Source organism: Dromiciops gliroides, chromosome 1 (genome assembly GCF_019393635.1).
Source record: "Dromiciops gliroides isolate mDroGli1 chromosome 1, mDroGli1.pri, whole genome shotgun sequence".
NCBI lineage: Eukaryota > Metazoa > Chordata > Mammalia > Microbiotheria > Microbiotheriidae > Dromiciops > Dromiciops gliroides.
In genome coordinates this window covers 81,893,744-81,909,462 of record NC_057861.1, presented here as the reverse complement: position 1 = coordinate 81,909,462, position 15,719 = coordinate 81,893,744, and the positions used below count along the sequence as shown (strand labels likewise).

The window sequence follows — 15,719 nt, the reverse complement described above, 5'->3', positions numbered from 1 at the left end:
GGCTGAACTAGATAATCTCAGAGGACCTTTTCAGCTCAAGCATTCTATGAGCTTGCTAAGGTGGAAAGGGCAGTGGGATGCAAGCCAAGGGCCCTGGGTTTTAGTCCCATCTCTGCTTGTGTGACCACTGTCAAATCAGTTAATTTGGCTGGGGGGGCGGGGCTCAATTTCCTCATCTATAAATTGAATGGTGTGGGTGCAATGATCTTTAGGGTCCTTCCCATCTCTAAAGTTCCATGATTCTGTGATTCTCTCCCTTTCTCCCCCAGTGTGCCCCTTTCCCTCTGTCCTCCAGCCTCTGTGCCCTCCTCATCCTCATCCCCATCCCTCTTCCCTCTCCATCCTCCAGGCAAGGTGACTTTCAGCTTTAAGATCCTATCTCTCCATACCTTCCCTAGACGCCTTATGGCTGTTTCTCCATGGCTGTCCTCTATTCCATTTCTCCAGAGCCAGGCAGGAGGTGGTAGCAAGTTCACCTTTGAGGAATGGGGAATAGTCCTGTTTCCAACTTCCCCTTATGAGGCTCTGACGGGACTGTTAGTTCCCATCATATTTCCTCTGCCCCTTTGCTGGAAAAATCAAAAGGCGTGTCTTAGTGTGGTCATCTGGGGACTCAGAATGAGATATTGCCATTTTTTAGATGCTACTTTCCTCCAGGCCCCAAAGCATAGAAACTTTAGGTCCTTAGAAATCCCATCTGATCAGCCTGACTGCCAGGCCAGAGTGGGCCTCCCTAGGAAGCCTGGGGAGTATTCATAAAGATTCTGAATAACCTTCCAGAAAAGCTTTTGATTCCTGCAAGTGGGTAGGAGAAGGGACTAGATGACATCTGAGGTCTCCTACAGCCCTGAGGCTATGATACTGAGGATCAGTTTACTGTCCTGACATCATCACAGCCAGCCCCCTGCCTTCAACCTTCTGATTCCACAGACCCGGGAGCACCTGGCGAAGGCTCAGAGGGGGATTCCAGGGGAGGGTGTGTCAGAGGTGATCCAGACGCTGGTGGAGATCTCTCAGGATGGCACCAGCTACAGCGGGGACCTCCTCTCCACCATTGACGTGCTGAGGAATATGACCGAGATCTTCCGGAGGGCCTACTACAGCCCTACCCCCGGTGATGTGCAGGTAAGGGACTTGGAGAAAAGTCCCCTTGGGCCTTTGGGGATCAAGGAGTGGGAGACTGCAATGCACCCCACTAGTAAGCAGTGCATAATGTTGTATGGGCTTATCATCTCTGCCATTCCCACGATTCTAGTCATCACCACCAACATCGCCACGCCCCTGCCATCACCATCATCACCACCAACACTGTAATTATCCTCACTATTGCCACCATCATGTTTACGCGTTGTCTTCTCCAATAAAAAGTAAGTTTCTTGAAGGATTGTTTCATCATTGTCAGTGCCTAACACAATGTTTGGCACATTTTAGGAACTTACTAAATGCTTGTTGATTTACAGATGATGACTATTTATTACTGCTACAACAGCAACCGAAGCAGCAGCAACAGCAGCTTCCATTTCAATTAAACAACCAATCAATATTTATCACGATTCACCAGACATTTCTATAGTGCTTTTAGGTTTGCAGAGCCCTTTACATGTATCTCATTTGATTAAATGAGAAAAACATCAGAATCAGTACTTAAATCACACCATCACTCCCACTATTAGTGTTAAAAAAATACCAACTTACCAACACTATCATAGTCAGTCAGTAAACATTTATCAAGAGATTACTATGTGTCAGGCCCTATGCTAAGTGCTAGAAATGCAAAAAGGAAAACAAAGAGCAGTGCTTATCCTCCAGGAACTTGCATTCTAAGGGAGGAAAACAACACAGAAAAGAAAACTGAAAAGTAAATGAGGAGGTACCTGGTAGGAGGCATGATGGAGAATTGAGGGCAATTGGAGATTGCCTTTCTCATTGTTGGTGTTACCAACACCCTGATTGCCCTCGCTATTCACCTCACTATTAAGTGGTAGTATCTCCAACACTGTCAGTTTGCTATCACCATCACCAAAAAGTCACAGCCGTGAGCATCACTATCACCCATCACCATCACTGTCACCATCACCATTCCCTATACCATCATTTCTTTCATTATCACCACCACATTCCCATGATCACAACCACTGTAATTTATCATATAATGGTAAATATCATTGGCATCATGGTTAGCACCAGCACCGAGTGTCATCCCTATCCCCATCACAACTGGTACCATTACCACCATCATCACCTTGCCTCCCCCATCTTCTTGCAGTCTCCTGAGGACCCCGGAGCTATGAGTTTGCTGCTCTGTGTCTCCCACAGCCTCCTCTCTAACTCTCCTCACATGGAGATTACTCGGCAGTGGTGAGGTGAAGTGGGAATAACAGAAATACTAAATGGTGCTTACAATGGTGTGCCCTGATTGTGACAAAGTCAGGCCAGGATGCCAAACTCTCCAGCATCTTGCCATTTCTCCCTCTCTCTTTCAGAATTTTGTCCAGATTATAAGCAACCTGCTGACCGAAGAGAACCGCGACAAATGGGAGGAGGCCCAGCTGGTATGGACTAGAGACAAAGCCTCTTCCTTTTCCCCAGTTCTCAAATAACTGGAAGAGGAGTCTAAAACTCTTCCTGAAGACCTAACCCCCATTGTCCTCCTCAAGATACATGCGTCACCAGAAATAAGACCCATCTTCTACCCAAGTGGTTACATAGACTACCAACTCTCAATTATCCATATTTAGAAATAACCTTTGGCAGATTTCTTACCCTAAAGGAGCCTTGCTCTGTCTTCTGCCATCTCCCATCCTGGACACTGTAAACTCAGGGACTACTAATTAAATTATAAATTGAGATCTAATCAAACAGGAAAGATTATTAGAGTTGGTGGGCAGAGTAATGAATTATAGACTATAATTAAATAACCAAAAAGTATGACTTAAATTATCTTAAATTATCTCGAATTTTTTTATCCCTTTTATTTGTTCAGGGTTGAGGGAAAATGATTTCTTGGTTTTAGATGATCAAGGAGACTAGATTTCTTTAACACGTTGAAAGGTGACTTCAGCTACATGAATCCATGTGTCTTAACACATCTGTAGAATATACCTAGGGGTTGGCATACCTCAATTCTTGACTGTTTAAATGGGAAATGAGGGAGAGACAAGAAAGTTTAGTAGGGAGACATGATACTTGCAGGTGACTGAAGGATTTTCTTGGGGCACAGGGATTAGATTTTTCTGCTTATCCCAGGAGGGACAGAATTGAGATCATGCTGGTTAAGGGTGGGGTATCACAAGGAGACAGATTTTGCCTCAATATAAGGAAACCCTTCCTAATAATTAGTTGTGCTCCAGTGTAACATGGGCTACTTCTGGAGATAGTAAGTTCCCATCGCTGGTTTTAAAGTGCAGTATTGATGATCATTTGTCAGTGAAGTCTTGAATGGGGTTTGGTGGAGACACATACTTTGGATGGGAATAAGACCACTTGATCTCTGAAGTCCCTTCTAGCTCTGAGAAGTCATCTTTCTGTACTTTTGTCCCATCTCCACCTCCTCAGATGGGCCCCAATGCTAAGGAGCTCTTCCGCCTAGTAGAGGACTTTGTCGACGTCATTGGCTTCCGCATGAAGGATTTCCGCGATTCCTACCAAGTGACAGACAACCTGGGTGAGCTTCCCTTTCTCTCTGCCCTGCCCCCTTCCTTCTTTCTTCTCCCTCATTTCCTGGGTGATTTCATCTCCAGTTTGGTAGTGTATAAATAAATTAGCCCAGGCAGGATATAGCAGGTCCTGAAACACTGGCATCTCAGATCCAATCCCTTCCTCCCTCTTCAATGGGTCAGAACAAACCCAGAGATGGATCGGCTCTCAGAGTTGGGAAGGAGTTGTCCAACCTGTATAGGAATAAGAAATCTCTTCTGTAACATCGTGGAGTGAGCAGTCATCCAGCCTCCACTTGAATCCTTCTGGTGAAGGGTCTTCAAGAATATGAAGACCTTTTTTCTACTGACACCAGCCCACGTATAGAGTCTCTGAGGATTCTTGAATCCGTCCTGAATACTTATTCCTGCCACTGGCATGAAATCTCCCTTTTCCTCTCGGTTTCCCAGTGGCAGAGAATCCAAAATCAGAAGACTTAGGCTTGAGTAATGGCTCCTCTACTAATTACTTGTGTGGCCATGGGCAGGTCATTTCACCTTTCTTATCCTCAGTTTCCCTTACTAAAAAATTGGACTAACACTTCCCATCTTTACTTCATGGAGTTTGGGGAGCAAAATATTTTGTAAACCTTGGAGTACTCTAGAATCACAAAATTATTATTATGAGGACTTTATAGGAGTCTAAAGAAAAAAACTCCAATAATATTTATAGGTTATACATCTAGAGTAATGTTTAAAAAGACTTTGTCCTCACTTAACCCTGTGTGGTAAAGAGAGATAGCATTATTGTCATATAATAGTTATTTAATAAATATTTGTTGATTATCTTTATTTTACAGAAGTGGAAAGTGAATCCCAGAGAGGTCAAGTCATTTGCTATATGTTACACAGGAAGAAAGAGTACTCAAATACAGGTCGCTTGACTCTACAACCACTTTTCTTTCTAAAAAATACCATACTGTCTAAATAACAGAAAGCATTATCTTTTCATGATGGAGCCTGGGCATATGCTCTCAAGATACTCCATGTCTGCTCCCTCCCCCCCCCCCAGCACTCCTGCTTTCAGGGACTAGCTGATCCCATTCCCATCTACATTATATTTTGGCCTAGCTCCAAGCAGTCTTAGGAGGAGGGACCCAGGAAGGTCTCTGGTAGTGTCTCTCATTCAATTCTTATTCCCTTGCTTCCCCACTGGTGCTCTGTAGAGCCCCCAATCCCCCACCATTTTGTATGGGTTTCTCTTCACTCACTGGAATAATTTGGTCACTCTTTGGGACTTTAGGGGCAACAATGTGAACTGAACCTAGAATGGTAAGCAGGAGATAGTTTGTGAAAGGTTTTTATATGCCAAGCTGAGGAAGTTGTATTTAATTTCAGAGGAAACAGGTAGTCATTGATGGTACTTGAGGAGAGGAGTTGAAGTAGCATACTACCCAATGCCAATTTTCTATTATTATACCTTCAGCCTGAGAAGTGTTCTCATATAGGGGTATAGACGGTTAAGTCTTGATCTCTTTTCTTTTGTTTATTTATTTAAATGGATCCCACACCTCTCTTCATTCTGGAGAAAAAAGGCTGGATCAGAGTTTGTATTTTCAGCAGTACATTGGAGATGGGAAGCCCATCTGTGATCAACAAACTGTAGGGTCATGGGATACCAGAGCTGTCAAGGAATTCGGTACAAAACATTATTTCACAGGGAAGAAAGTGAGTCCATCCAAGCTCACAGGGAGCCTGGTATTGAGGCTAAAAACAACTCTGGGATAGGCCCTTGGGTCATATGTCTTCAGAATGAGCCACAGAAAGTTAGAAAAGCGGAAGTGATTTGTCCAAAGTTATGCAGTTAGTCAATTCCAGCGAGGGCATATAAACACAGGTGTTTGTTTTTTTTAATTCCAAGTCCACTCATCTTTCTTCTGGACCCTCAAACATCATATTAGCATGTCCCTCCCTATGGCAAGCATCTTTCCATAGCATCTCTTACTTTTGTTATCAACCTTAGACGTGAACACTTTCAGGAATGGGACTCTGATTGTTGGGAAGTTCTTCCTTTAGTTTATGGAAAAATCTACTTTCTTGAAACTCTTCCCTAGTTCATCTCTTTGGGGCCAAGCAGAATAAGCTTATTCCCTACTCTTTTTGTTGGCCCCTTAGCTATTCAAGAACAAGGATTATGTTGTCCTTTGCCCCACTTCCAAGTCTCCTCCTCTCCAGGCTAAACACCCATAATTCCCTTCATTGATCCTTAAATAACACATCCTCAAGTCCCCCATCCATCTTGGTTGTCCTCCTGTGGACGCACATTAGTATATCAATGTGGCACACAGAACTACACATGGTGTTTTAGATGGTGTTTAACTAAAGGAGAGGACAATGGAACTATTATCTCCTTCACTAAGTCGTGTCTGACTCTGCATGATCCTATCTGGGGTTTTCTTGGCAAGGATACTGGAGTGGCTTGACATTTCTTTCTCCAGTCCACTTTACAGATGAGGAAACTGAGGCAAACAAGGTGAAGTGACTTGCCAAGGGTCACAGGGCTAGGAAGTATCTGAGGTCAGATTTGAACTCAGGAAGATGAGTCTTCCTGAATCCAAGCCCAGTATGCCATCTAGCTGCCCCCTCACTAAAGTTACTGAATATCTAAACATGGCTTTTGTTCCTTTCCATCTCCTTCCCCATGTCTTACAATATTCTTTTGCTTTATATTAAGGTTTTCATCCACTAAGATCCTTAGGTATTTTCACATGAGCTGTTTTCTAACCACAACTCCACCTTTATGTTCTTCTCTAGTTGGTTTTTTCAGAGCCAAGTACAGGAATTTACATATATTATGATTAAATTGTATCTTGTTAGTTTCTAACCAACCCATTGATCCATTGACATATTTTTGAATACTGATTCTGCCAGCCAACATCTGTCTTTTCCCTCTCTATCTCTTTCTCTCTCCCTCCCTCCCTCACTGTTTGTCTCTGTATCTCTCTCCTTCTCCTTATTCTTTCTTCTCTCCATATGTCTCTTATCTTTTCTCTCTTTGTCTTTATCTCTTTCCACCTCCTTTTCTCTCCAGTCCTTAGCATCCACAAGCTCCCTGCCAGTGGTGCCACTGACATCAGCTTCCCTATGAAAGGCTGGCGTACCCCTGGTGACTGGTCAAGGATGTCTGAGGACAAGGTGACTGTCTCCAAGAGTGTCTTCTCTACTGGTCTTGCAGGTGAGAGAGTTCTAGGCCTCTGGGATTGAGATGATGGGGAAAGGGTAGAAATTAAGAAAGCCTAGGGTTTCACAGTTAGAGCAATGAATCTACTCCATGTCTCACTGTAATGAGTTGTACTACCACAGGTTCATGAAGGTCCTTGCTCTGAAGACCATTCTATTGTTTAAGCTCATGCTGCAAGTAGGGAATATAATGCCGCCCTCTTTCTTTTGGGAAGGTATGAAGTCACCTAAATCACTCATGGAGGAGATCCTTATGTGACCTTTGGCAAAGAAGAAAACATCCCACCCTTTTCTCTTCCCAAGGAAAGCATGAGTAGACACAATATTACTCTCATTCCCCAATGGTCATATGAACACCCTGTCCCACTGCCTTATTTCTCTAAATTACCCCAGTGACATTTCCCTAAGGGAGACATATACCATTCCACATTCCCAAGTGACCCATATATGAGTCTCATTTCTTCAATTGAAAGACATACCAACTATCCCATTGCCTTATTTTTCCAGGCACAAATTATGCCACTGACCTTTTTTATGTGTCAGGTTTTGTGTTACTGCTGATGTCTCCATGTGTCATGTTCTCTTAGTCTCTTCACCATGTTGGTTACTGTTGTCTCGATACATTCTTGCTTATCAAGTCCTCCCTAAAATGTGGTTCCCAGAACTAAACACAATTCTTCAGACATGGTCTGAGCAGGAAGACTGTCACCTTCTTCATCCTAGAAACTCTCAACTGTGGAAATTGAAAGATGAAATAGATGAGGAATCAAAGGTTTGATATTTTGAGCGTATCTATTTATTAAGCAATGCTGGTCAGATGCCCAACAAATCAGGACCAGGTCCCTTCCTCAGTTTAGGATTGCACCCTAAATACAAGAGAAGACAGACTACATTAAAAACAATCATCTAAGGCCAATTGATGAAAAGGAAACAATACAACATTAGACAATCTGATTGGAGGAAAGAGTAAGGACTTTCCAAATTGGGAGGGGGAGAGTGAACAGGTGTCATTTCCTGAATTCAGAAAAAGAGGTGTCTCATTTCCCCCAAGTTTCTGTAAACAGTCAAAGTAACATGGAAACAATAACTGATGATAACTACAGAGCCAACTTTTAGATAAGACATATGAACTGCTTGAGATATACAACTATAAAAAAACTCTTTGGATCTGACTATGTTACTGGTCAGCATAATCAAGGTCTCTGAGTAGCAGGTAGAGGTCAATCAGCTTCCCAGCCATGCAGAGCTGGGTTTAAACAATTAAATAAGGCTTTCTCCCAATTTCCACAACTGAAGACACTTTTCTCACAAGACAGAAGTTGGACTAGACCCATAACTGAAACAGAAAGGGAGCTGAGCTAGCTCTAGAATTGAGTCACAAGATGGAGTCAGTTTGGTTCACTCAATTCCCACAATTGATATTGACTGTACAAACTGAAGCATGCTTTCGTTTTTTTTTTCTTTTTTTCTTTTTTTTTGTGAGGCAATTGGTGTTAAGTGACTTGCCCAGGGTCACACGGCTAGTAAGTGTCAAGTGTCTGAGGCTGGATTTGAACTCAAGTCCTCCTGAATCCAAGGCCGGTACTCTATCCACTGTGCCACCTAGCTGCCCCTCAATTCCCACAATTAGCCACAGCTGTTCTAATCCCCTCAATTTCCTCAATTTCTTCTTTTGATTTATGGGGGACTGAGCAGCCTACTCCCCCAAACTGAACACTTATCTATAAAGCAAATCTATGTTTTTTCATATATTCATAATCAGAATTATATAAGTCAGATTACAAATCAAACTACTTAGAGTACTCACAATGAACTAATTTTGAGAAGGGAGATTTACTTGTCTCCAAGGTAACCAAGAAAACTTAAATGTAAACATCATGAAACAGAAGACCAAGGCAATACAATAATGATCATCAGTATTAATTAACATTAAATTTCCTTGCATCCTAGTAACTCACTTGTCCATATCAACACCCTTTGGACCTCAGATGTCTCATGTAGTCATCTGGTCCCTGGATCACTTCTTTTGGACATTCTGGAATAGGCTTCATTCTCAGGGCAGTGCTGAAGGGGGCTCTGCTTCTCTGATTCCAAATCACTTGTCCTAGGTAATTCTGCTAAAATCTTCCAGTAGCAAGATAATATAATTTAGTACAATCTCTTAAAGTTGGTTAACCAAACCTGGAACTTCAGAGATTTTCAATTTTTTTTTTTACCACTTGCTGTTTTTATCTTTACCTAAATCCTGTACCTGATTAAAAAAAATGCAGGAGGGTCTAACTTCTAAAATGAACTCTTCTGCCTTTTAAAATGAGAAGACAGATAAATTAAAATGGGAAAATAATTTCACTTTCTTTACAATTATCAAGGCAATTTTATATGTAAAATCCTTGCTCTGATTTTGAGAACTAATTACTAAAACATAATCAAAGCCTTAATTTCTATACTAGATACATTTATAAGCTAATCATATACATATGTAAGTAGTTCTTAGAGAAAACATCTAATCCTGTTCTTTTCTCAAAATTTACTGTTCCATTTAATTAGAAAACTATTATATTACATCTTTTTCTTTTTTGTCTAATTATTTGTCTAACTTCTCCTTTTGGAGGATTTCGTCCTTCTAGTATAATATGACCACAACCAGATTAAAATTATAAGATTTTTCAAACTTGCATCTTACAGTAATTCAGAGATGTTCCAGTATAAATTTATTAATTAATAGATTTAGTATTGTATGTAACAAAACTCACCTGCCTTATTATGGAAATTTACCATGACAGGAAAAGGAGGGACATTGTTTTAGCAGTGTTGAGACTCATCCCCTCCTGGGTCACAGACTAATCTGACATATGACCAGGGAAAAACTCCCTTAGCTCTGTTTCATTCCAGACACAAGTCATCTCTGACAGCCAGTTATGTAGTCATAGGGCATCAAAAGCCAGGCTCAGGATTAACCAGGTCAGGAAATTTCCTGATCAGAAAGGAAATAGCACAATGATGAGCTATTGGGAGAAAACCTTATTGTATTGTTTGTCCTTGTCCTGCATGGCTGGGAAACCGGACTACCTCTATCTGCTGTTTAAAGCCTCTTAACTAAGGACTTAGTTTATGCTGACTAGAAACTTAGTCATATCCAAAGACTGGTTATGGAGTTTTCTCACACTTGTACATCTTAATCAAACATTCTATATAAAAACTGGCCCTATATCGATCAATAAATTATTGTTTCTGTGTTCCTTTGCTTATTTACAGATACTTGTGGGAAGTGAGACATTTTTTTTTTAATTTAAGGAATTATACCTTTTCCGTCTTCCCCTCCCAATTTAGAAAATCCCTAATCTCTCTTCTAATTAAAAATCAGATTACCCAATGCTATATTGTTTCCTTGTAATTAATCGATCTTATGTGATTAATTGTTTTTAGTCTGTTTCCCTCTATATTCAGGGTCCAGCCCTAAGCTAAGGAAGGGGCCTGGTCCTGATTTGTTAGGTAATTGGCATCCACTGCTTGATAAATTGAAACGCTCGGAAAGACTAAACCTTTGTTTCTTTAGTCATTTCATCTTTTACCTACCATTTGTCTCTCATCATTCAAACTTAGATTGCTTTGGTTTTTTGTGGGGTGGGGCTAACAGGTTAGTTGCCATGTTGACTCATACCAAACCAAGTCCACTAACACCCCTAGATCTTTTTTCTGAATAGAGTGCTACCTAGTCATGTCTCCCTCATCTGAAACTTATGAAATTGATTTTTGGAGCCCAAATGTAGACTTTACATTTGCCCCTGTTAAATTTCATTTTCTGAAATCCATCCTAATGTTCTACCCAGTCAAGATTTTTTTGTATCCTGATTCTGGCCCTATATTTTCTCTGTCAGCTTCATATCATCTATAAATTTGATCAGGAAGACATTTTTGCCTTCACCCAACTCATAAATTAAAGTGTTAAACAGCATAGGGCCAAGAACTGATTCCTGAGAATCTCCCTTTTAGACTTCCTTTCAAGTTGGAATGGAACCACAGATTAGTCCTTGAGTCTCATCATTCAACCTATTTGAAATCCACTCGATTGTATGTACTATTGTCAATTCAATCTAACTCAAAACCGACTTATTAAGTGAACTGAACCTGAGGCTTCATGGCTGCAGATCCCCTCCAGGAGAAAATTCTGCTTTCTCTAAGGGTATGGGGAGGAAAGGAGAGGGGGAGGCTGAGGGGAAGGTCAGCACATGGGTCTTGATGCCATGGGCAAGAGCATCATTTGAGGCTAATGCTGATAGGGCTGTTTTACAGAGACTGATGCCTCTTCTGTGTTTGTGATTGGCACCGTACTATACCGGAATCTTGGCAGTATATTGGCCTTGCACAGGTAAGAAAGATTTGGTTCAAGCTAATCCTTTTCCCCTTACTAGACCTTCCCTAAGCTGGCTAGGAGACTCTGTTCTGGGATATAGGCTCAGCTACTCCTCTCAAAGTTGTTTCTTCCTTTCTTCTCCAGGAATACCACTGTTCTGAACTCAAAAGTCATCTCTGTGACTGTGAAGCCTGCCCCTCGATCCCTGCAAACCCCTCTGGAGATTGAATTTTCCCATATGTACAATGTAAGTGCTTACAAATGCGTGTGGAGGTGTTGGCATGCTTTTCTGAATATGTCTATACATGGCCTTGCATATGTGTACATGTGTATTTTGGTGTATGGGGTTGTGAGTGCCCATATTTGTGGATGTGTTTGTGCTACATGCATGAAACATGTGAGTGTTTATATCTACATGTACATGTAGATATAAATGTGTTACTCTGTGTATGTGGCACTACGGTGTAATGAAAGAAAAACAGGACCTGGTTTCAAGCCCTAATACTACTTACTAATGAATAAGTAGAATTTACTTACTAGCTATGTGACCTTAGGTAAGTCACTTCTGTTCACTGGTCCTCCATTTTCTCATTAGCAAAATGGAAGTGTTGGACTAGGAGATAATCTGAAGTCGCTCTCATCCCTAAATGTATGAACCTATGATAACAGCATATGTTTTATACATAAATAGGGAAAAGAGTATCTGTGGGTATACATGGGCATGAATATGTGTCAATTACTATGTGACTGTGCACAAATACCTGCGAGCACATGTGAAAGTGTACTGATGTGTTTGTGCACATGTATGGGTACATGTGTGAATGTATATGAGCTTCACCTCATAGATGTTATTGAAAGAGCTGCAGCACTTTGGAAATCTATAGAACTTAGAATAGAATGTCAGAGCTGGCAGGACCCTTAGAACCTTACACAGAGAATGTTACAACTGGAGATCATCTAGTCTACCCTAGCCTTCCATTTTACAGAGGAGAAAACAGAGGCCTAGGATATAGGAACAGGGGAGAGTAGGACTTCCACCCATTGAATTAATAATGAAAAGTCGGGTTTCCAAACTCCTACACCAAGTTTTGTTTTTGTGGCGTTTTTTTCTCCTTCCCTCACGCTGGGCTCTGTATGTCTCATTTCCACAGGGCCTTACTCTTGGTGACATAAAATAAAGCAATCCCTGCTAATGTGTGAATAATGTATAACTGCCTAAGCAAAGCCTATTCACCCCTCCCTAGAGTGTCTTAGGCAGCTCTTGCAGAATGGAACTCTGGAGATAGAGTCTAATGTCTGTTCCTTCTCTCTCCATCCCTACCAGGGCACCACGAACCAGACTTGCATCCTTTGGGAGGAGGCTGATGTGTAAGTTTAGCTGTGGGTTTGTGCTGGGCCTGGTGGGGGTGGGGATGATGTCATTGCATTGGGCCACAATTGAGGGAAGCATTCCGGCAAGGAGATGGGGGAGTGATGAGGAGAGTGTACATCTGAAGACAGAAGTATAGTAATGAAGAAGCTATAGTGTTCCAGCAGTTGTTGATTATACCTGCCATGCATGTCCCTTTTCATTCTTCTCCCCACTTCTGACACTATACATTCCTTTCTGCCCCATTCAGCCAAAGGGATGGTCCCCAACTCCTCTTTTTCAGTTCCTAATGCTCACTGCCCAATGTTGGAAAGGATGCAGCTGGCTTAACCTTCTCTTACCCTTTTAAAACTGTCCTCCTTCACATAAATAGCCTTTCCCCCAATCTTGGCCTGTATCCCTTCCTTCTTTATTTCTTCTAAAAGTGTCTTCTATGTCCCCTAAATGACCTTCCCTCAGCTCTTACCGTATGGTCCATCGGTTTCCTTTGGCTAGAAAGAAATATGGTATTAAGACCTAACTGGGGGGTTCTGGCCTACAACCTTCTGTAAATTTCAGAATTGTAGTGAATTCCTTGACCCATGCTATCCTGTTCTTTCAGTGTCCTTTTTTGACCCAACTTCCATAGTTAACCTCCTTAGACTGTAGATAGAACCCCAAAAGAATGATCCTTTAAGATAAGAGATATCAATAGAATTATAGATTCTGGATTATCAAACTATAAGATCTTGTCTTAGAGATAATGTAGTGAAATGATTGACTCATTAAGTAATGGATATAAAACAGAATCAAAATAAGCAGTAGTAGGGTAAATCATTTCTAGAATAGTATTTTAGACTAATTAGCAGTGGAACTCTAGAATCTATATTTTAGAATATCTGGATCATTAATGTCAAGTAAGAGCTTAGGGCAAGAATCATGGGATTAGGATAAAATATATAGAGCTATGTTTTGTTCAAAATAGGCACATAAATGCTGGTTTAATTGAATTGAATAGGAGGATCACAGAATAATAGATCTGGAATGAAGCCATAGGGCCTTCCATCATGAGCTCAGTATCAAGGGTTTATTCCAGCATATATCCCATGGTCATTTGGCTGCCATAACAAAACAAACATCTCCTGTCCTGTGTTCTGTCAGCTGCCTATGGTATTTCATCCTAGTTGCTCTCAACCATCCCCTCAGCCATGACTACCACTCTAAATCACTTAGTTACTGTCACTGACATTGAGTCAGTTTTACTTCCTAACTATGAGTAACAGAATTCATATTTCTCTGAAAATCATCCTTCTCTTTCTGCCCTTATTTGTCCTCTTCCCCCTCTTCCATCCTAACCCTGTGGTCCTTCCATCTGACATGACTATGGTCTTAGGGAAGTTGGTACAAATTTGGGCTATTTGGCTAAGCTTAGTCTAATGAATATAAGGTCTGAGGGATAAAAGATTCTGGGACCACCCAGAGGAAGAAAAAGGTGGAGTCAAGAGTTTTGGGGAGGTTTTGATATTGCTGTTATTATAATTGTACTATGTAAAATTTGTCAAATCTGAATATTAGAGGATATTCATCTTCTGTTTGGATGTTCTGTTCTGTCTTAGAAAAGGTCTTGGAACAGGGATCTGAAGTCCCTGAAAAGTGTCTGGTGATTATACATTACTAATGGGCAAGATGCATTTACTTTTCCATTTGATTGCTATCATTCAGTTACTTACTCAGACTATGCACCACCATAATTATCACCAACATCATCATGGTTGTCATGGTTAACTACAATTACTGGAATTACCAATTGAAAGGAACAAGTATTTATTTAGCACCTACTGTGTGCCAGGAGGCACTGTGCTAAATGCTTTACAAATATCTCTTTTGATGTTCAAAACAACCCTGTGAAATAAGTACTGTTACTATCCTCATTAAAATAAGTTGAGAAAACTGAGGCAAACAAAAGTTAAGTGATTTGTCCAACATCACACAACCAGTAAGTTTTGGAGGCCAGATTTGAACTTAGGTCTTCCATTCTCCAGGCTCAGTGCTCTGCCCATTGTACCATCCATCTGCTTAAATCTACCATAACTAGGAACATCATCATCTCCATCACCATAATCACTAAAAATCACTGTTAATACCATCACCATCATATCCTCACCTTTTTCTCTGTCTCTTTCTGTTTCTCTGTCTTATTGTTTTCATTTCCATCATCCCATGACCCCTGCTACCATCATTTACTAGATAATGATCTCTTTGAAGACACAGACTGGGTCCTAATTATCTTTGTATCCATTCTGGTACTTGGCATAAGCCCCTTTCCATAATGGATACAACATATTAACTAAATGATAGACCAACTCACCATAACCATCATTACAAACAACACTATTCCCAGTGGTCACCATGACCATCACTTTGTTCTTTCCAAAGCTTTCAGTAATCTCTCACCTCATTAGCCAATGGGTTTGGTATAGGACAGAAGAACTTATGTTATCAGGGAAGGTGTGAGTCCCCAGTTTTGTTTTATTTTGTTTTGTTTTTGGAGGTAAAGACTAGATTAGGAATTGGAATTAAGCAATCCAGATAAAGCTAAAGATGACAAGTTTCCTGGGAGAAGTGAGTGCTGAGTTCATTTGTGAAGATTGTGAAACCCTCTGCTCTGATGTTTCAGGCTTGGGTTCTTATGAATCAGAGTAATAACAACTAAGATTTTAATAACATCCATCCTCATGACTGTCTTTAACTACCCTCAGAGGATGGTGCCCCAAACTGGGAAGATCACTCTTTCCCTGAATCTTGAACAGGTACTGTTTTCCTTGTTGGATCTCTTTTCCCCCCATATGTGTAATGGAGGGTTATCTCTTCCCAGGCCACCTGACAGAAGGGAATAGTCAGAGCTCTCATTAAGCATATGAATCACTTTTAAAATATTCCCAGAACAGAGATCCCACCCATCCAGTGCTTTGGGGACAGCTTGATGATGGACAAAGAGAGACATGGAATCACAGACTTATTTCCACAAAATTAGTTGATAGCAAACAAACAATTATCATGTACCTGTGTGCCAGATACTGTGTGGTAGGGTCTGGGGATTCAAATACACAAAAAAAAGAAACCGTTCCTGCTCTCTATGAGC

General features: G+C 41.0%; 1 protein-coding gene across 7 annotated transcripts in view; it reads left to right on the top strand.

The window, feature by feature from the left end:
• ADGRB1 (adhesion G protein-coupled receptor B1) overlaps positions 1 to 15,719 on the top strand; it is a 270,194-nt gene that overhangs the window by 118,172 nt on the left and 136,303 nt on the right. For all 7 annotated transcript variants that reach the window (XM_044005365.1, XM_044005341.1, XM_044005356.1 and 4 more), the window contains exons 11-17: positions 931 to 1,125; positions 2,484 to 2,552; positions 3,556 to 3,664; positions 6,727 to 6,870; positions 11,169 to 11,244; positions 11,374 to 11,476; positions 12,554 to 12,597. In XM_044005365.1, coding sequence (XP_043861300.1) covers positions 931 to 1,125; positions 2,484 to 2,552; positions 3,556 to 3,664; positions 6,727 to 6,870; positions 11,169 to 11,244; positions 11,374 to 11,476; positions 12,554 to 12,597 — 740 coding nt within the window. The remainder of the gene's footprint in view (positions 1 to 930; positions 1,126 to 2,483; positions 2,553 to 3,555; positions 3,665 to 6,726; positions 6,871 to 11,168; positions 11,245 to 11,373; positions 11,477 to 12,553; positions 12,598 to 15,719) is intronic.